Source organism: Salvelinus alpinus, chromosome 9 (genome assembly GCF_045679555.1).
Source record: "Salvelinus alpinus chromosome 9, SLU_Salpinus.1, whole genome shotgun sequence".
Lineage (NCBI taxonomy): Eukaryota > Metazoa > Chordata > Actinopteri > Salmoniformes > Salmonidae > Salvelinus > Salvelinus alpinus.
In genome coordinates this window covers 24,745,405-24,767,897 of record NC_092094.1, presented here as the reverse complement: position 1 = coordinate 24,767,897, position 22,493 = coordinate 24,745,405, and the positions used below count along the sequence as shown (strand labels likewise).

At 44.5% G+C, this 22,493-nt stretch overlaps 1 protein-coding gene across 3 annotated transcripts; it reads right to left on the bottom strand.

Moving 5' to 3' along the window:
- Positions 1 to 217: 217 nt before the first annotated feature.
- Positions 218 to 9,309, bottom strand: tmem17 (transmembrane protein 17). 3 transcript variants are annotated; one of them, XM_071416538.1, is made up of 6 exons: positions 9,040 to 9,250; positions 8,713 to 8,816; positions 8,502 to 8,615; positions 7,015 to 7,158; positions 6,322 to 6,455; positions 218 to 1,070 (listed from the first exon to the last, which is right to left on the bottom strand). In XM_071416538.1, exons 1-5 carry the CDS (start codon positions 9,152 to 9,154, stop codon positions 6,354 to 6,356), a joined length of 579 nt encoding a protein of 192 aa, XP_071272639.1. In that variant the 5' UTR covers positions 9,155 to 9,250; the 3' UTR covers positions 218 to 1,070; positions 6,322 to 6,353. The 3 variants fall into 3 exon arrangements, with proteins under 3 accessions (XP_071272639.1, XP_071272641.1, XP_071272638.1); XM_071416540.1 differs by lacking the exon at positions 218 to 1,070 and adding an exon at positions 1,661 to 4,811; XM_071416537.1 differs by lacking the exon at positions 218 to 1,070 and having other exon boundaries at positions 6,123 to 6,455; positions 9,040 to 9,309.
- Between the last annotated feature and the right edge of the window lie 13,184 nt (positions 9,310 to 22,493).

Below are 22,493 nucleotides of genomic sequence, written 5' to 3'. Positions count from 1 at the left end.
ATTGATGAGGGAAAAAACTATGTAATACATTTTAGAATAAGGCTTTGATGGTCTGATCAACACATTGTTTAAGGTAGTGCAAAATATTTGCAATAGATGGAAGCATAAGACCACAAATTAAATTTCATAAGATTCGTTCATTTTTCTTTCTTAATTAAAACATGTATTCTTGCTGTTTAAATTGGCCACATCTTGAGAAAGAGGACAGGGACATGCATTTAATTTAGGTTGGACTCTTTACTGGAGGTTGGCACTTGGCAACCTGACACAATTACTGGAAACTCAAGAGGCTTGCCTTGCATCATTTGTTTACAGAAATGTCCCTTTGTGAGACCTGAACGATGCTGACCTACAGCATTCCACTCTCTGGCAAATGATCATGCAATTTTATCCTGCAAATTAATCCATTCAAGGGAATCAATCTTACCCCAACAAACAAAGATGTCGTTGTGACCTTTTATACAGTACTTTCACATGGTAAATGAGATTGTGCTACTGCTACTCTTGCCATAACAGCCAGTTTTAACATACAATAACATGTTTACATACACCCCTCAAGCAGAGATAATTATTTCCAAGGCAACCTCTAGCCAAAGGAGATGGAAGGATTTCCACCACCCCGGCTGCCTCCACCCAGACACCAACTCCCCTGACAGTAATGACTCCAACATGGAGGATGAGGAGCAGGACCCTGGCGGGAGGCTATGTAAGATGACAGCCACAATATGGACATGCTACAAAGGGAAAATGGGTCAATATAGTGACTAAAGCTATTTTAAGCTTAGTTAGTAATATTAACTATTCCTTATTTTCTCTTCATCTGTATGGCTGTATGGTTACTTAAAAGTTCAAATTGCATTTGTGATTAAAAAGTGTTAAGCGTGGAGTTTGTGGCATGGGCACATTGGAATGACCTATGAGCAAGAGGGCTGGTAAGCCTTGTATCTTACATAGCAAGTGATTCCCCAGCTTTTCCAATGCTGGGTTGTGTTTCTCTTGGATGTGATACAGCAGTGTAATCCAGTTGTTTAAGGCAATCCAGTTCACCTGTTGGATGCTTCAGGAAATACCTTCATCAAAAGACACAGAGGATGGTGTCAGTTGAGTCATCTCTTAAAGGCCTGTCATCCCAAAATACCAGATTAGATCTCTGTTAAATGCCTCTGCTAGTTACAGTAAAGTCTCTTATTATTAGTGTCTGCCAGCACCACAAGGCTTTGTTTTTCTCAACAGGGTAGATCAACTATGGCCAAATATAGACATACAGCACCAGTCACAAGTTTGGACACGCCTACTCATTCCAGGGTTTTTCTTATTTTTACATTGTATGATAATAGTGAAGACATCAAAACTATGAAATAACACATATGGAAACGTAGTAACCAAAAAATTGTTTAACAAATCAAAATAGATTTTATATTTGAGATTCTTCAAAGTAGCCACCCTTTGTCTTGACAGCTTTGCACACTCTTGGCATTCTCTCAACCAGCTTCATGAAGTAGTCACCTGGAATGCATTTAAATTAACAGGTGTGCCTTGTTAAAAGTTAATTTGTGTAATGTATTGCCTTCTTAATGCATTTGAGCCAATCAGTTGTGTTGTGACAAGGTAGGGGTGGTACACAGAAGATAGCCCTATTTGGTAAAAGACCAAGTCCATATTTGTTTTTTGTATTTCACCTTTATTTAACCAGGTATGCCAGTTGAGAACAAGTTCTCATTTACAACTGTGACCTGGCCAAGATAAAGCAAAGCAGTGCGACAAAAACAACAACACAGAGTTACACATAAACAAACATACAGTCAATAACACAATAGAAAAATCTATGTACAGTGTGTGCAAATGTAGAAGAGTAGGGAGGTAGGCAATATATAGGCCATAGAGGTAAATAATTACAATTTAGCATTAACACTGGAGTGATAGATGTGCAGATGATGATGTGCAAGTAGAGATACTGGGGTGCAAAAGTTTGTTTGTTAACTTGGCTTTCGAAGATTTAAGAAAGGCATGGCAGGATGGATATAGGTCTATAACAGTTTGGGATCCCACTCTGTGTGGGTTTTTGTTTCGATGGCGCTTCAGTCATGTCAGGGAACAGATGAGGGGAGGGGTACATGTCCTACTAAAGCAAACATTTAAGCAAGCGGTATATGTGCATTGCAACTCCCACCGTTTGAATTTGGTTCTGTGCACCGCGGAAAAAGTGTCGGGACATGTCAGTACTTCTTTTGACACAGTAAACCAGCTACACACATTTATGAGTGGATCCCACAGACATGCTGGATTCATAGAAGTACAGAAAGAGTTGCATCCCGATAGACCACGTATCGAGCTAGAAAGATCCACGGATGTACGGTGGAGTTCAAAATCAGGGTCTGTGAGTAAAGTGCTGTTACTGCTAGATGTCATTTTAGAGGTTCTTGCAGATTTTTCAGAGGCTTGTGGACAAACCAAATTAGAAGCTGATGCCCTCTTACAAGAAATCCAGAACAATACGTTGTTATTCCTGTTAGTCACGTTTAGTAAATAGTTTGACACTAGTGATTTTGCTATGAAGGGATTACAAAGCTCTACATTATCTGTGACGGACTGTATTGGTTTAATTGAAATCCTCAAAAGCAGCTTTTCTACGTTCAGAGAACTCAGGGGGAGACTTTGATAAAGTTCTCAAGCTAACTGAAGAGATGATGGTTAAGCGTGATATTAGTAATTGGGACGTGAGCGCATCACGGCAGCGAAAACTGCCTGTAAAATTGGCAGACAGTGTAGTCACAACTTCATTAGGGAAAACATCCAGCATCAAGAGTGACAGTGACCTGAGGCAACTTTGGAACAATATTCTAGACAGACAGATTACCGAGTTAAACTCAAGATTTCAAGGAGACACATGGGATCATGCAAGCGGCAGCCTCCTTTTCCAAAGAATCCCAAACCTGCGGCCTTAAAGAGCAGCTGAAGACCACATGCGATCATTATGCAATATCAATTGAGGATGCTGAATTCACTGTTTTTATTCAGCAATTGAGTTGCAAAATGAACATGGGAAAGAGTGACGTATCCTCCATAATGAGTGTACTTGACAGCTGCCCTGATGATATTTTCCCTAATATAAACTATGTTAAGGATCACTGTCACACTTCCAATGACATCACGCAGTGTGGAGAGACTTTTCTCAACACCAACTAGGATAAAAAACGTGTTCGCACATCAATGACAAGCGCCCGACTGAACCACTTCAGTTTGCTGTTTTGAGCGTGAACAGACAGATACATTGGATTATGATGAAATCATCACCATATTCAACTCAAAGTCTCGCCGTCTGCGCCTTGTGATGTAGGTCACGCCTTATGATACGTCTACTAAAGGTAAGGTACCTTATAGTACTACTGCCCGCTGTGGTATAAATGGTAACATCAAATATAGACTTGTTTGCCCATCGAGATTAAAGTGCGCCTGAAGATGAGTTTTATGTTGTTGGCAAGTTGGCAACTGGTCTAAAGTTACTATCTTATTTTAATATGCTGGGATATGTAATTATTTGTATATGTAACGAGGTTGCTCCAAGTACTATGCACTAGTATAAAACGATTGTATTACGAAATAATATACGGTGCACATTGCAAAATAAATGTAATAAACAAGTAGAAAAATGCCTATCCAAATTTTTCTAGGCCTATCCACCCCAAAAAAAATCTGGCTACGCCCGTGTTTAGTCCCAGGGTCCTTGGACATAGGTAATGTACATAGGTACATACCACTGAACTGTTTGCTGTAACACAAACACTCAATGTTGTTTTGACCTCTACACTGTATAGAACGATCCAGAGGCATACAGTACAGAACACCTAACACCTTAACACCTACTCCCACCTGCAGTGCTACCTCAGCCGCCTCACCTCCAATTCGGCCACCGCCGACTACTGCAAGCTGCGGGTGCATTGCCGCAGCCTGGCCGGCAACGTTGTACATGTGCTGACAGTGACGTCGACGGGAGGAGGGTGGGCGGAGAGGAGTGCCAAGCAGGCGGTGGTGGTGACGGCCGGGGTGCAACCCAGGGAGAACAACAGCTCCTGGTTGATGCAGGGATTCCTGGACTTCCTGCTGGGAGTCGGACGACACCAGGCAGCTGAGGGAGATCTTTGTGTTTAAAGTCACTTATGCACTTTGGGCCTTTTTATCTTTGAAAATAACCAACTATTTCAGTTATGTGTTTGATTGCCATGTGGGATAAATGTTCGTTTTCCATTCAGAATTAGAAACACCTCATAAAGAGACCCCATGATGTTGATTGTTGAGTTGCTCCCTTGCGGACCTGCAGGTGATGCCTATGCTGAACCCAGACAGGGTGGTGGTGGGGAACTACTACTGCTCTCTGGCCGGCAGGGACCTGAACAGGAACAACAAGACTCTGCTGAGGGACTCCTTCCCCTGCGTCTGGCACACCAGGAACATGGTCAATTGGTGAGAGGGGGGAAGTGGGAGGATACTCAAACAGATGTGAGAGAGTCATGCCTCTCTAACCTACGGAGAGGTTTGTATGTTCAGTCTGCCTTCTCTGACCTTGTTGCTATGGTTTCCCCTCTGTCCTTGTTGTTGTCATTGCACCCAAAACTGATGGCTGAGAGGGATGTGGTGCTGTATGGATTTTCACGGTCACAGTCGTAAGAACAATGTCTTCATGTACGACTGTACCAACCGCGATGATGCCACACAATGGCTCCATGAGAGAATCTTCGCTCCCATGATGAGCAAGAACGTCAATGACAAGGTTTGAATCTCATTGAGTTAAAGAAAATCTTGGCCAACGGTAGCTGTGGTCAGAGAGAAGAGAGAGAGAAGGTATGGATGAGAGAGAAGCTCACTCTTCCTCATTTGTTTAGACTGATTGTGGCTTGTGCATTACCCAAGAACCTCATTTCTAAAGACAGTACGCTCCTGGATCCCCCATCCCACTACTCGCATCGGTGTCATAGGCCATGTGACCCTCTGGCAGGAGGAGGAGTCAGAGAAGGTATGGCTGCCAATTACCCTTCAAGCCCTACTGCATCTTGATAGTTTTGCAGTGTTACTAAAATACTGTTACAGGTACATTTGTCTCAAGGTGTTTTACAACAACCTGGGCCTTGACCTCCCAAACCTGTTCTTAATAGGTTGATGCACTCTGAACATCCCCACCCCATCAAACTTAACAAAAGGCAGATCTGGAGGAGAGGATGGTCGCCAGACTGTCAGGGTCTGCCCCTCACAATAAAGCACCTTTGGAGCTGAGAACCAGGCAGGGAAACACATTGGCAAATTTGACAGACTGCTGATATGAACCCTTGAAGATGGATGGAGACTAGAGGGAGTTTCTGCAACTATTTTGACCATGGGACAATAAAAGGTCTTTTCACACTGCATTGTTCTTAGCCCCGGGCTAGCTTAGCCCCAGGCTTGACTGGCCCTGAGATAGCTTAGCCTATGTTTCAGCATTTGTTAGCCCTGGGCTAAGGATTCACACTTGTATTCCAAAGCCCTGGTTAACGGACAAACAACACGCGACCAATGTTATAAGGAATTAAACATCTATTAACAGTACTTCCTTTTGCTTCTACTAGCCTTGCATTTGATTTCCAACAGTGATGGTTAGTATATCTGCCTATCCGACATGGGAAACAATGTTTCACTTTTGAAATTCGATCTTGCCCCTGTACAGAGAATGCTGTGCACAAACGAGACATCAACTTTCTGATCCTGGCAAAAACACGTAACAATATTATTAGCATGGATATACCCAATTAAATGTGAGCTCCTGCAAGTCAAACACTGCTCTTAGTCCTGATCTAAGGTGCAGTCTGAACGTGCCTTAACATGTACAGCACATTGCCTTTCAGATGGCAATAGAAATTACATTTATTTTTTGTCTTGATTGTGTTCTTATTGAGTCTTCATGTCGTTGTAAACCTATTTAACCTTTTAACTTTATAATATTTTGTATACATTTCAGTGTCAACTATTTTCCGTTTATCGATTGAAGGCATAATCAGATTGAGTCACTATCTATGCAGTAAATTATCTGTTAGAAAACTACATTCTCAAAATTCAAACTTGGTGTTATTGTAGCATAAACATTGTGAAACAGATACGTCTAAAAACCCAAACCTTTATTGTCTTTACATCTGTACAACAACCCCAAAAAATTATCACTCAAGGCACAAACACATTGTGTTAATGTCTGAACATGGTCCACTGAAAACACAGAGCTGAATTCTAACTTGAGATGCACTTAAGCAACTCAAATTTCTCATAATCAACATCAATAGGAGATTTACACCCGAGTACCTCTGTCTGTGCATGTCAGCTCAGCAGAGCAGTCAGGCTGCCCTCAGCTCCTGAACCCCATCAAACTGTCTGAGGTGGAAGTGGCTCTCTGTGTGTCTGACGATCCCACGTAGAGCCACAAAGCCAGAGAGGGCCTAAGAGAGAAAGGGACTGTTAGAACAGACTTTTTTTTACCCCCTTTTCTCCGTGATATCCAAATTGGTAGTTACAGTCTTGTCCCATTGCTGCAACTCCCGTACGGACTCGGGAGAGGCAAAGGTCGAGAACCATGCGTCCGCACTGCTTCTTGACACACTGCTTGCTTAACCTGGAAGCCAGCTGCACCAAACAGCTGGCGACCGAAGTCAGCGTGCATGCGCCTGTCCCGCCACAAGAGCGCGATGGGACAAGGACACCCCGGCTGGCCAAACCCTCCCCTAACCCGGATGACGCTGGGCCAATTGTGCGCCGCCTCATGGGTCTCCCGGTCGCGGCCGGCTGCGACACAGCCTGGGATCAAACCCGGGTCTGTAGTGGCGCCTCAAGCACCACGATGCAGTGCCTTAGACCGCTGCGCCACTCGGGAGGCCCCAGACACACAACCTTTATACACGACAGAGAAAATAAACCAGGGTTTAAATTACCCCAAAGTGGTCAAATTGGACACTAATCTAGTTACCATGGTAAGAACAGGCAACAGGCATGCAACCTCACCTGTGTGAGTATGAACAGGGCCAGAATGAAGTGAACCCCTCTCTCCAGAGGTTGGATCAGAATGGCTTGGTTGAAGAGCTGAAACAGAATCAAAGGAAACTGCAGCAGGAGACTCAGGAGCCAGAAACCAGCCAGCTCAGGGACCTGTCATGAGAGAGAGACCGTAAACAATCACCCAAGACCAGTTCTCTGAGATGTTTTCCAACCATGGGCCAACCCCAGAGGTGGTCTATGGCTTAAAGTGCAACTGCCCATGAAAAACAACTTCTCATTTAGAAAACAATCTGTGGTATTGATATAGGTCTACTGTCAAAATTAACTACATAATGTAAATAGGATCATTTTGGCCATAATGTCAGTCACTTGTGGTCGCAACTACATCAAAACGTAAATGAAAGTTGGGTTTGTTTCAAACCTGCCCACATGCTCACAGCTGGCAGCACACAAGTAATCATCAAAAATCGTAATGCCTGTGGTAAGTTTGGGTTGACTTTGGATATACCTATGCGGCTAGTTAGGGACTATCTGTAAATTACACAATGTACATGGGACAATATGTTAAAATTCCAATAGCTCCTAATTTCAATTACTTAAAAATCTCCAACTATAAATTGTAGAAATTCATATACAAATATTGAAAGCATTTAATGAGAAAAGTAAAAGGTGTGCAACATGAACATCGTCTCATTTACATTAGTAATTTATTGACAGTCCCTAACTAGCCCCAGAAATAGGCTATCAAAACAATCAATCAAATGTATTTATAAAGTCCTTTTTACATCAGCCGATGTAACAAAGTGCTATACAGAACCCCAGCCTAAACCCCAAACAGCAAGCAATGCAGATGTAGAAGCACGGCTATCCAAACCAATTTTGCCAGGGTTGCACACCAGCTGGATGAAGCAAATTGCCTTAATAATTTGCCTAACACACACGAGACACCCATATTAAACCGGGTCGGTATAATTTGTGGACCGTCTCAACAGGAATCTGTTCCAAAAACGTTGTAAATAACAAGGTTGCCAACAAACAACGCATATGAAGTTGTATAGTGGCAGATTAAGATACCGGGTAGGGAGTGGGCAATGTAATTACGTTTTTTTACTCCGAAAAATGTCTGTCCTCACTCTTGTAGCCTATGGACAAACATTAAGAATAAGCTACGTGGTGAGTTGATGCCTATTCGGCAGCTAGTTAGCTAGGTGAATTGATCATGCTACTTTGTATGCGTTGTTTGTTGGAATCCTTGTACTTTACAAAGTGTTTCTAACAGATTCCTGTTGGAAGGTTCCACAAATTATACCCACTCTATTAAACCATACCCTGAAACCAACTCACTTTTGAATTCAGTCAAGGCCACAAAAATTCCTTAATGAACCAAATCTAAAACGAGGCCAAATCAGGAAGTGCAGTCGCCCTTTAATAATTAAGGATACGGTGAAAGTGTGTGTGTGTGTGTGTGTGTGTGTGTGTGTGTGTGTGTGTACCTTCTCTTGCAAATTTCCTGCATAGCCTAGGTAGAGTCTGATAGCCTCTACAAGAGTCATCAGGATGAGGATGGTGATGAGGATGAACTTATAGTAGTCAGGAAGGGCTGGATACTGAAACAATATGAAAAAAAGGCAAAGGGGTTTATTTAGATACTGGTTAGTTAGGTACATAGAGTATGCGTGCATCTAAATTCTAGAGGTGAGTTACCTTGAGGTGCAGCATCACCACCTCGCTGATCCACCACAGTGGGAAAAAACACATGTTGAAGAACAGTGACATCTGGAGAGGCAGGCTGGAGACAACCTCACTGTCTGGGAACGTAAAACAATAGGGTTCACGTTCTTTCCGTATCCTACTTGCTAGTAAGCTAGTTAGTATATAACCTATACACGGCCGGGCCAACAGATGTAAATAATATCTGCCTGGTACCTATGGATAATGGGGTGGCAATGGCTTGTTTAGCTAGCTACAGTACTAGCTGAGACAAGCGCTAGCTAGCGCTTCAGTTACCAATCCATGCAAGTTTCCACTCACTGTGCCCCAAAAACGTGACATGATCTTCGGGAGATGGTTGAGTACGACTCTGATCAACAAACACAGTTCTGGAAAAGTGTCCTAAACGTCTTCTGATCGGTTCTGGAAGCTCCATGCGAATTGCAAAGATGCTCCTGTGCTAGCAAGACAGCGGTTTAGAAAGTCATGCCTGCCAGCAACAAAACACGGTTCCCTTGGTCACATAGGAAATCTCGCGTTCTGCCCAAAATCTCGCGACCCAAATGTGCCTCCTTTCATCGTTTCCTTTCCTTCATGACCAGTGGTCATACATTGATATCAAAATGATGACTGATTCAGCAGACCTCCACAATTTCCCAAATCTCTGTAAATCTACTTATCAAGACAGTCCTATCATTTTCAAATCAAACATTTTCCCCAACTGTTGCGCAGCGGTCTAAGGCACTGCATCTCAGTGCTAGAGGCGTCACTACAGACCCTGGTTCAATTCCAGGCTGTATCACAACCAACTGTAATTGGGAGTCCCATAAGGCGAAGCACAATTTGGCCCAGCATCGTCCGGGTTTGGCCGGGGTAGGCCGTCATTGTAAATAAGAATTTGTTCTTAACTGACTTGCCTAGTTAAATAAAGATTAAACAAATAAAATAAAACATTTAATTTAGCCTGGTCTCAGATTGTTTTGTGCTTTTGCCTAATCCTTTTTTGGGGGGAGGGCCGAGTTCAAAACAACTGAAGATTTTTTTTTTTTTGTCAAATCATGAAGTCAGTGATCTTCAGGGTAGGGAGATGGCGGAAGAACAGAAGAACATCAAGAAGAAGCAACTGCTTTACAAGTGGGATGCACTGTTGAGCGCTACATCCCAAGGGGTCGTGCTGATTGTACGGAGATTGTGACAGCCGGTTAAATGGTGTTCCTTGACAAGGCAAGAACAAGATGTATGTCAAGAGAAGTGCAATGTTATCATAATGAGACTTATACTTGGAATACGGAGGAGGAATGGAGGGGATCTTTTGGCTGATCCATTTGGGGTTTCAGGGTGAGTGAAAATATACTTGTGTGCTGTGGAATCGGTGAGGGTAACCAGAAGTGGTCTTCTGATAATTGTTTGTGTTTCTGCTGGTCAGAGGGAGCATGTGCTCCGTGTTTAACGAATGGGGGCAAGAGATGTGAATTGTTCTGCTCTCAAGAAAAGGGCACCATTGAAAGAAGTGATTACTGGGTTAGTGGTAAATGTGAAAGCTGACCAACTGAAGGGGAAGATTCTCTGTGTTTGTGATGCTCGTCGTTTGGAGCGACGCAGACAGGGTGGCGTGTGTGGAGAAACAGAAGAGTCATTGTCTGTTCTTTTGAGTTTTGATGTTGAGTCTTTGCCCGACAAAGTGATGTTAGGAAAAATAAGTTATCCTCTACGAGCTTTTGTGCCGAATACATTACGTTGTTACATGTGTCAAGTTTATGAGCATGTGGCAGCAGTGTGTAGGAGGGAGGTTCCTAGGTGTGAGACGTGTGCAGAAGGGCATGAGACAAAGGAATATGTAGCATTGGGGAAAGTAGTGGTCTGTGTTAATTGTAGGGGTGCCTATGGGGCTGAGGATCAGAAATGTCCCGTGTGAGAGATGCATGTTGAGGTTTCCAGGGTTAGAGTAGTGCAGAAGTTGTCATATGCTGAGGCAGTGAAGAAAGTTTATGAAGATGGGTCAAGGGGGAGGGATCCTGAGAGGAGTGTTGTGAGTAGTAGATCTGTACCAGTACAGAGGGATAAACCGACAAGTGATACATGTTTCAGTAAGATTTAATTTTTGGCCTTTATAGCAATGGTTATCAACTGTACTGCAGGGATGGAACGTAAGTCACAGAAAAAAGAGGTTGTGGTGGCAGCTGCAGAGAGGTATTTGGGTGTGCGAGACATCAGAAGAGTTATAGCGTGTGTTAAGTGGTGGTGTCCCATCCTTTCAGGCTGTTGGCCTAGCGTATGGTTATTTTTCATTTTTTGTATTTTTTTGTGAGTGTAGTGTTAGATGGTAGGGTGTTTATTTCTATATTCTTTTTGTATTTTTTTTTCAAGCAAAGTATAAGGGAGTCTAGTAGGTGGCGGTAATGCAACATTTATTGGATGCCAACCGCCATTAAACCTCATCGAAGAAGAAGAGATGGCGGAAGCAGAAGGGTCGTTTGAAGCTGAAAGCACGTCAAGTACAGTTAGCGAGGAAGATGAGTGGACAACAGTCCAAGAATGGAACAAAAAGGGCAAAGATTGTTGTGGAAAATTAGTCTAATGAATCATTGCTTGTTGGACAACGTTTGGATAAGGATGTTTATTATTTTATTTTATTTTATTTTGAAGGATGGTGAAGAAGGTGTTGGGAAAAGTGGATGCAGTCAAAGTAACCAGAAATGGTATGGTGTTGATATCGTGTGTATCTGAAGAGCAAAAGGAGCGTGCATTGTGGCTCGCGGAATTGTCGAAGCATGAAGTGAACAGCTTTGATTTTCAGAGCAGAGCACCGGTAAAAGGTGTTATCTCTGGTGTCCCGTTGTAATGGCTTCCGTCGGTAAAAGGAGAGGAGGACCAAAGCGCAGCGTGGTATGTATCCATATTTATTAGAATACTTTTTCAATAATGAACAAAACAATAAACAGACGAAAACCCAACGAAGCTACAGTCCCGAACTAGAGAACACAAAAACAGATGAACGCAAGAACAGGAACAATCACCCCCGGCTCTGGCGCTGGACGTGGCCCCCACCCCACCATAGTTAATCCCCGCTTCCCTGGCCTCCTCGGAATGGCGACCCTCCAAAATAACCCCACTGTACTGATGGGCGCCTCTGGACAGAGGGGCAGCTCCGGACTGAGAGGCAGCTCCGGACTGAGGGGCAGCTCCGGACTGAAGGGCAGCTCATGACTGAAGGGCAGCTCATGACTGAGGGATAGCTCCGGACTGAAGGGCAGCTCATGACTGAGAAGTAGGTCATGACTGAGGGGTAGCTCATGACTGAGGGGTAGGTCAAGACTGAGGGATAGCTCATGATGGAGGGGTAGCTCATGACTGAGGGGTAGTTCATGATTGAAGGGCAGCTCATGACTGAGGGGTAGCTCATGGCTGAATGGCAGCTCAGGCGGCTCCTGACTGGCGGGCGGCTCAGGCGGCTCCTGACTGGCGGGCGGCTCAGGCGGCTCCTGACTGGCGGCTCCTGACTGGCGGGCGGCTCAGGCGGCTCCTGACTGGCGGGCGGCTCTGGCGGCTCCTGACTGGCGGGCAGCTCAGGCGGCTCCTGACTGGCGGGCGGCTCTGGCGGCTCCTGACTGGCGGGCGGCTCTGGCGGCTCCTGACTGGCGGGCGGCTCTGGCGGCTCCTGACTGACGGACGGCTCTGAAGGCTCAGGACAGACGGGCGGCTTTGAAGGCTCAGGACAGACGGGCGGCTTTGAAGGCTTAGGATAGACGGGCGGCTCAGACGGCGCTGGGCAGACGGGCAGCGCAGGCGGCGCTGGGCATACGGACAGCTCAGATGGTGCTGGGCAGACGGGCAGCGCAGGCGGCGCTGGGCAGACGGGCACACCTGTAGGGAGGAGACGGAGAGACAGCCTGGTGCGTGGGGCTGCCACAGGACCCACCAGGCTGGCGAGACCTACAGGAGGCTTGGTGTTAGGAGGAGGCACCTGAAGGACCGGGCTGTGGGGGAGCACTGGAGCTCTGGTGCGCAGCCTTAGCACCACTCCTCCAGGCTGGAATACTACTCTAGCCCGGACCCTCCAGAGTGCAGGCACAGGTTGAACCGGGCTGTGGGTGAGCACTGGAGATCTAGTGCCTACTACACGCACCTCTCCCTTAGGCTCCACTCCCACATTTGCCCGGCACGAGCGGAGCGCAGGCATAGGACGCACTGCACCCTCCCAGCGCCCCGGAGACCCAGCACGCAGAGCCGGCGCAGGATACCCTGGACCGAAACGGCGTACTGGAGACCAGACACGCTGAGCAGGCACACTACGCCCTGGCTGGATGCCCACACTCACATGACGCTTTCGGGGGGCTGCCCTATAGCGCACCGGGCTATGGGCACACACTGGCGACACCGTGCGCTTAACCGCATAACGCGGTGCCTGACCAGTAACGCGCTGCTTATAATAAGCACGAGGAGTGAGCTCAGGTCTGCTACCTGGCTTAGCCACACTCCCCGTGTGCCCCCCCCCAAAAAACAATTCTGGGGCTGCCTCTCGTACCTGTCGCACTGCCGTGCTGCCTCCTCATATCGCCGCCGCTCAGCTTTCGCTCGGCGATATGAGGAGGCAGCACGGCAGTGCGACAGGTACGAGAGGCAGCCCCAGAATTGTTTTTGGGGGGGAACACGGGGAGTGTGGCTAAGCCAGGCTTTGGGGCGGCGATATTCCCCAGCCTGTGCCCAGGGTCCTTCTCCGTTTAAAATCTCCTCCCATGTCCAGGAGTCCTGAGATTTCGGCCGCTGCTGCTGTTGCTTTCCGTTACCACGCTGCTTGGTCCTTTTGTGGTGGGTGATTCTGTAATGGCTTCCGTCGGTAGAAGGAGAGGAGGACCAAAGCGCAGCGTGGTATGTATCCATATTTATTAGAATACTTTTTCAATAATGAACAAAACAATAAACAGACGAAAACCCAACGAAGCTACAGTCCCGAACTAGAGAACACAAAAACAGATGAACGCAAGAACAGGAACAATCACCCACAAACCAACAGTGAAAACAGGCTACCTTAATATGGTTCCCAATCAGAGACAACGTAAAACACCTGCCTCTGATTGAGAACCATATCAGGCCAATAAGACAAACCTAAACAAAGAAACACATAACATAGACGACACCCACCCAGCTCACGCCCTGACCAACTAAACAAAGGCTAAACAAAGGAAATAAGGTCAGGAACGTGACACCCGTTGGACATTGATAATCAATATCTTAGGTTAAAAATTACAGGAGTAGTTCATGCACGACACTTGACAAGTATGGAGAATGGGAAAAAATAGAAACGTTTATCTGTATATTTGATGTTTGATGAGTATTTACTACCATATGTAAAGTTTGGATATATAAGATACGCCGTAAGAGCGTTCGTGCAAAACCCGATGCAATGCAAGAAGTGTAAAAAGTTTGGCCATGTGTCAAGTGTTTGCAGACAGAAAGAATATGTTATTGATGAGTCTGTGAATGTAAAATGTTGCAACTGTGGTGGGGTTCATATTTCCGAATTCCCTGAGTGTGATCGCCAGGAAATGTCCCGCCATCACAGGATCCTTCTGAGCCTGTGAAGGGGCTTTATTAAAACAGAAAAGCAGGCTGATTTACTTTAATTAACATTTTGTTACTGATAGTTTGTATGGATTCTTTTTTTTTTACCCTTTTTGGATCCTTAATATCCACCTGTACAGTAGGTGGTGGAATGCACATATAGTTAATGCCAACACCGTTACACCAAACAAGAAGGAGAAGTGATCTTCAGGACGGAAAGTCGGAGCTCTAGAAAGAGGCCAGAGTTCTTGAGTTGGGTGACTGTTCAAATCGAGTTCAGAGTTGTTTTGAATGCACTGAATTCGGAAGTATGAGAATTTTGAGTTCCCAGTTGTTTTGAACGTGGCAATAGTCCGCCATAGTGGACATGTCATAATACCCATAAAACCTAGCGGTCACACACGGAAATGTTTCCAATCTCTTTCCACCATTCATTTTTCACATAGTGAATTATACAAACACTTCAAATTAAGTATGTGTTTGGTGTAGGCTTACCTTGGTGTGATGTTTTGATAACCATGTAATTCTCTGTCTGCCAAATTGAGTTTTAGCAATATATTCGTCTCAATTTACAAAGTGCTAATTAGCAACAGAGAAGACCTCAGCAAGACTACAAATTCCTGCAGGAAGCTCCTGCAAGTCATCTCTAGCCGACACTGTCAGCTACCGTTCACCAGCGCGATCTGAGAGACCTGTACCCAATCCATGATGAATCCATTTGCTGTATTAAAATTAATTGAATAAAATGTTGAACTTCTTCCGTCCCCTTTCTCTGTCTTAGCTAGCCACTGACTACGATTCAGCTAGTTAGCAGAGCAGGAGATCAGTAGATGTTTTTACAGTATGTCGACTTTGGTGTCTATTTCAGACATGGCATTTTTCAAAGAAGAGCAAAAGAGCATTAAAGACCACTATAAGTCTGGCCATGTGGAGAAGTGCAGCTGTAGTAAGGGACAATTTGCCGGTTTTGTCAGGGCCAGCATGAGGGATAAAGTTTATCCTGTGTCTGTGTAGCTATTAAGTTAAGTTTGAGCATCTTAGCAATACAATGTGTTCTATACAGCTGTCAACATTCTACAAGGAAAGAGCCACTTATTCGATCATATAATCATTAACCAGATTACCCCGGATACCAGACTTCGATGAGTTATAACTCAGTTCTAGAATGGTGTCATTGATGAGAATGAATCAAAAAATCTATTGACATTCAGAATTGAATTTGTTTAGACATCCATCCTGTATTGTAGTTGCATAACCAGAGAAAAATCTTCAAAGACACAATGTTTGTTTATTCAGTGGTACATGCATTCACACAGTCTTGATTTACAGGATCCTTCCCACTATATCAGGGGTACTCAACTCTTACCATACGAGGTCTGGCGCCTGCTGGTTTTCCTTTCTACCTGATAATTAATTGCACCCACCTGGTGTGAGAAACAATGAGAGAATGCAGTGGAACTGGCTTCAAGGTCCAGAGTTGAGTTTGAGGGCACTATATGATTGATACAGTGCATTTGGAAAGTATTCAGACCCCTTGACTTTTTTCACATTTTGTTACGTTAAAAGCCTTATTCTAAAATTGATTAAATACATTTGTTCCCTCATCAATCAACACACAATACCCCATAATGACAAGCAAAAACAGGTTTTTAGACATTTTTGCAAATGTATTAATAATAAAAAACAGAAATACCTTCTTTACCTAAGTATTCAGACCCTTTGCTATGAGACTCAAAATTGAGCTTAAGTGCATCCTATTTCCATTGACCATCCTTGAGATGTTTCTACAACTTGATTGGAGTCCACCTGTGGTAAATTCAGTTGATTGGACATTATTTGGAAAGACACACACATGTCTATAAAGCTCCATCAGTTGACAAAAACCAAGCAATGGCCTCCATCATTCTTAAATGGAAGAAGTTTGGAAACACCAAGACCCTTCCTAGAGTTGGCAGCCAGGCCAAATTGAGCAATCGGGGGAGAAGGGCCTTGGTCAGGGAGGTGACCAAGAACCCAAACTCTAGAGTTCCTTTGTGGAGATGGGAGAACCTTCCAGAAGGACAACCATCTCTGCAGCACTCCACCCATAAGGCCTTTATGGTAGAGTGGCCAGATGGAAGCCCCTCCTCAGTAAAAGGCACATGACAGCCCGCTTGGAGTTTGCCAAAAGTCAGCTAAACAAGATTCTCTGGTCTGATGAAACCAATATTGAACTCTTTGGCCTGAATGCCAAGCGTCACATCTGGAGGAAACCTGGCAACATCCCTACTGTGAAGCATGGTGGTGGCAGCATTATGCTGTGAGGATGTTTTTCAGAGACAGGGACTGGGAGACTAGTCAGGATCGAGGGAAAGATGATCAGAGCAAAGTACAGAGAGATCCTTGATGAAAACCTGCTCCAGAGCGCTCAGGACCTCAGACTGGGGCGAAGGTTCACCTTCCAACAGGACAACAAGCCTATGCACACAGCTAAGACAATGCAGGAGTGGCTTCGGGACAAGTCTCTGAATGTCCTTGAGTGGCCCAGCCAGAGCCCGGACTTGAACCTGATCGAACATCTCTGGAGAGACCTGAAAATAGCTGTGCAGCAACGCTCCCCACCCAACCTGACAGAGCTTGAGAGGATCTGCAGAGAAGAATGGGAGAAACACCCCAAATATAGGTGTGCCAAGCTTGTAGCGTCATACCCAAGAAGACTCGAGGCTGTAATCGCTGCCAAAGGTTCTTCAACAAGTACTGTGTAAAGGGTCTGAATACGTATGTAAATGTGATATTTCCGTTTTTTTTAAACGTGATATTGCTTTGTCATTATGGGTTATTGTGTGTATATTGATGAGGGGAAAAAAACATTTATTCCATTTTAGAATAAGGCTGTGGCGTAACAAAATGTGGATAAAGTCAAGGGGTCTGAATACTTTCTGAATGCACTGTATGTCAATTAAATTAAATGGGAAAACTGCACTTGTCCTCGTGAAAATTACAGTTGACTAAATATTCTACAGATGTAATGTCATCAATCAAATCAAACTTTATTTATATAGCACATTTCTTACAACAAATGCATTTCAAGGTGTTCAAAGTCATGCATTGAAAGGCATGTGGCACTTAACATCCTTCCTCTTGGCAGGTGACCAGGGGATTCTTTCTACCACATGCAAATGCTTTCGTGGAGCTCATAAGTGTAGCCATGCAGCGTATTTTGGCAGTTCACAATATCGACCGTACGGATGTGGAATGCATGTGGAGGAAGCCAGCCATGCCCAACCAGGTGCAGTCAGTGGAGGATATGTACCCGGCTGAAGACTACAACCCTCTTGTAACGGCAGCCTTCCCTCTCTTCACTAGAAGAGGGGGTAAAACAGGGATCAGACCAACACGCAGCGTAGCCAGTGCTCAACATGTTTAATACGAACGATAAACGTGAACACTTAACAAATACAAAATAATAAATGTGGCAAACCGATACAGTCCTAGCTGGTGCATAGAAAACACAAAGACAGGAAACAACCACCCACCAATCCCGAACACAAAACAAGCCACCTATATATGATTCCCAATCAGGGACAACGATTGACAGCTGCCTCTGATTGAGAACCATATTAGGCCGAACACAGAAACAGACAAACTAGACACACAACATAGAATGCCCACCCAGCTCACGTCCTGACCAACACTAAAACAAGCACAAACCACAAGAACTATGGTCAGAACGTGACACCTCTGTTCCTGGAGTCCACAGAGTAGGATTTTCAGTGGCTAAGGAACCGTCTCCGGGGCAGGTTCATTGGAATGGCATGGCATGTCTCCTTGAACCTGAGCCAGAACAATCACTACCCTCCCTGTCATCCGTGTCTGTACCAGGCATTAAAAAACAAAGGCACCTGGGGCACGCAGGCATCCTGGCTGGCATGCCGCTGTCGGTGGAGCACCAGGAGGCTATACGACAGGAAACAGTTGGACAGCGTACCAACCCCAACTGGCACACCATGAGGAGAGGGAGGTTGATGGCCAGCAATTATGGAGCAGTGGTTAGTGCCAAATGCTTTACACCGTCGCTGCTAAAAAGGGTCCTCAGATGACAGTTGTTGGATTGGGTGTTGTCTATAAAGTGGGGCACAGATAACGAAGAGGAGGGCATCAAGGAATTCAAAATGGCTACAGGGATGGATTTGCTTTGGTCAAAGGGTCTGGGATCCTTAGTGCCTCACCGGATAGTCTGGTGGGCACCACAGCAGTGGTGGAGGTCAACTGTCCCTATGGTGCAAGGGACCTTACCATTGAAGAGGCAGTGAGGTCGAAGGAGTTCTATATCAAGGAGAGAGGGTCTTACTGCCTCTGTGAAGACCATCCATACTGGCACCAAGTCCAAGGTCAGCTCCACATCACTGGAAGGGACACCTGCTTCTTCGTTGTGTGGACCACCAAGGACTCCATCACCATCCACATCCAGTGTGACGACCTCTGACAGACTCATATTGCTCATAGTTCATACAGACACACTAGGCTCCCATAATAAGTTATATTACATACAAGTTTTGCTCAAAGTAGCCAACTAAAGTAATGTAGTTAACTTTATCGTGGGCACAGTGGGAATGTATATCTGTGATGTTAGATACCTCAGATGTCTGAGTGCCTTTTGAATTTTGAATATCTGTGATGTTCAAATTACTTTAAAGGCCCTGTGTTTTACTTTCTGAAGGCCCCAGTCATCCCTGCCTGTACCTGACATTGCTGGAAAACAAGTGAACAATGAATAAAGATCATACACAAACAATAGGCTCCTAGAATAGCTTATATTACATTTAAGTTTTGCTCAAGTAGCCAACTAAAATAAAGTAGTTATGGTCTGAGGGATGATCTGAGGGTGGTATGAGGGATGCACTCCTGTTGGACAGGAAAACAAAGAGACATTTGGCCAGTGGTAGGTCTGTTTCAATACTGTATTACCATCTTTATCTGGACAGAACGCATTGTTTATCAAAACACAAACACACCTTGGACAATGTGACAAGTGGTCCCGCAACACCCAATCTTAAGTCATGAGAACCATACACAAACATAACAAACATACTGCGCAGATATATCTACAAATGTATTGTTGTATCACATTTGATGAGTTACTGACCTCTTCGTCCACCCAAGCCAAACATGGACAATTCCTAGCCCAACCGTCCGGCAGATGGCCATATTATTTACTTTACATAATTTGTCATCTGCGTCCAATGATGCGTATACACATCATTGTCTGCATCCAACTGGAATGTATGCATGCAGCCGGCTATCCTAGGTGGTCATGTCTAGATGGGATCCATCTTTTGTCAAATTTAATTCAAAAGTAAAAAACATATATTTTTGTTTGAATTTTAGCTAACCCTAACCCTTTTCTGAACCTTAACCTAATTATCCTAACCTGCTGCGTAAGTTGTCCTAAACCTAATACAAAAAGTAAATTCTTACAAAAGCTGGATCCCTTGACCATCCTGGTTGAAGATCAATCAATCAACTATCTTTATAAAGCCCCTTTTACATCAGCAGTTGTCACAAAGTGATTATACAGAAACCGAGCCTAAAACCTCAAAGAGCAAGCAATGCAGATCTAGTAGCATTGTGGCTAGGAACAACTCCCTAGAAAAGCAGGAACCTAGGAAGAACCCTAAAGAGGAATCAGGCTCTGAGGGGTGGCCAGTCCTCTTCTGGTGGTGCCGGGTGGAGAATATAAGAGTACATGAGACACAGGGGCATAAACGGCAGGTCTGGGAGAACGTAGCACGACAGGTCAGGGTTACATAGTCGCAGGCAGAACAGCAGAAACTTGATCAGCAACACAACAAGGTGGTAGGTAGCAAGTCCGTTGAACAGGTCAGGGTTCCATAGCCGCAGGCTAGTGACACTTTGTTCCGCCCACAACAGACTACTGTAACCTGATTGGCTGAACATTAGGAAGTAAATTGTGTTTTATTAAGACAGCATGCATATTTCCCCCTTTTTTTGTGGTGGCTCACCATTAAAGTTAGTTAAGGAGGAAACCGACACCCTTGCAGCCTGAATGAAGGATGTTTTAATTATGAGCCGGTCACCGGGGGACAGAAGTGTATAGCCAGCTGCATACATTTAAGTTGAACGCAGAGTTAGATTGAGGACTCATCATGGATATAACCTGTTTTAGCATGGACATTGCCAATGAGGGCATCCACCATTTAAAGTAGTCAACTGGGTGAGGATTCCTATGAGTTGGGAGCAATCAGCCAGTGAAGAAGAACAAATGTGACCACTTTAAAAATGCGCTGCCCATGATGTCACAGACGCTATAATGGCACAGACACAATGATTAGTATATACAGTACCAGTCAAAAGTTGACACACCTACTCATTCAAGGGTTTTTCTTTATTTTTACTATTTTCTACATTGTGGAATAATAGTGAAGACATCAAAACTATGAAATAACACATATGGAATCATGTATTAGCCATTTTAGATTTTAGATTCTTCAAGTAGCCACCCGTTGCCTTTATGAAAGCTTTGCACACTCTTGGCCTTCTCTCAACCAGCTTCACCTGGAATGCTTTCCCAACAGTCTTAAACGAATTCCCACATATGCTGAGCACTTGTTGGCTGATTTTCCTTCACTCTGCGGTCCAACTCATTCCAAACCATCTTAATTGGGTTGAGGTTGGGTGATTGTGGAGGACAGGTCATCTGATGCAGCACTCCATCACTGTCCTTCTTGGTCAAATAGCCCTTACACAGCCTGGAGGTATGTTGGGTCATTGTCCTGTTGAAAAACAGATGGGATGCCGTATCGCTGCAGAATGCTTTGGTAACCATGCTGGTTAAGTGTGCCTTGAATTCTAAATAAATCACTGACAGTGTCAACAGCAAAGCACTCCCACACCATCACACTTCCTCCTTCATTCTTCATGGTGGGAACCACACATGCAGAGATTATCCGTTCACCTGCTCTTCGTCTCATAAAGCCACGGCGGTTGGAACCAAAAATGTCTAATTTGGACTCATCAGACCAAAGGACAGATTTGCCACGGTCTAATGTCCATTGCTCGTGTTTCTGGGCCTAAGCAAGTCCCTTCCTCTTATTGGTGTCCTTTAGTAGTGGTTTCTTTGCAGCAATTCGCAATTCGACCATGAAGGCCTGAAGGCATGTGTGGTCTTTGCTAGGTAAAGCCCCGCCTTATCTCAGCTCACTGGTCACCATAGCAACACCCACCTGTAGCATGCGCTCCAGCAGGTATATTTCACTGGTCATCCCCAAAGCCAACACTTCCTTTGGCCGCCTTTCCTTCCAGTTCTCTGCTGCCAATGACTGGAACGAACTGCAAAAATCACTGAAGCTGGAGTCTTATATCTCCCTCTCTAACTTTAAGCATCAGCTGTCAGAGCAGTTTACCGATCACTGTACCTGTACACAGCCAATCTGTAAATAGCACACGCAACTACCTCATCCCCATATTGTTATTTATCCTCTTGCTCTTTTGCACCCCAGTATCTCTACTTGCACATCATCATCTGCACATCTATCACTCCAGTGTTAATGCTAAATTATAATTATTTCGCCTCTATGGCCTATTTATTGCCTTACCTCCCTACTCTTCTACATTTGCCCACACTGTACATAGATTTTTCTATTGTGTTATTGACTGTACGTTTGTTTATGTGTAACTCTGTGTTTGTTTTTGTCGCACTGCTTTGCTTTATCTTGGCCAGGTCGCAGTTGTAAATGAGAACTTGTTCTCAACTGGCCTACCTGGTTAAATAAAGGTGATTTAAAAAAAAATATTATTCACACAGTCTCTTCTGAACAATTGATGTTGAGATGTGTCTGTTACTTTAACTCTGTGAAGCATTTATTTGGGCTGCAATCTGAGGTGCAGTTAACTCTAATGAACTTATCCTCTGCAGCAGATGTAACTCTGGGTCTTCCTTTCCTGTGGCGGTCCTCATGAGAGCCAGTTTCATCATAGCGCTTGATGGTTTTTGCGATTTAAAGTAATGATGGACTGACATTTCTCTATGCCTTTTGAGCTGTTCTTGGCATAATATGGACTTTACAAAATAGGGCTGTCTTCTGTATACCACCCCTACCTTGTCACAACACAACTGATTGGCTCAAACGCATTAAGAAGGAAAGAAATATCCACAAATTAACTTTTAACAAGGCACACATGCTAATTGAAATGCATTCCAGGTGACTACCTCA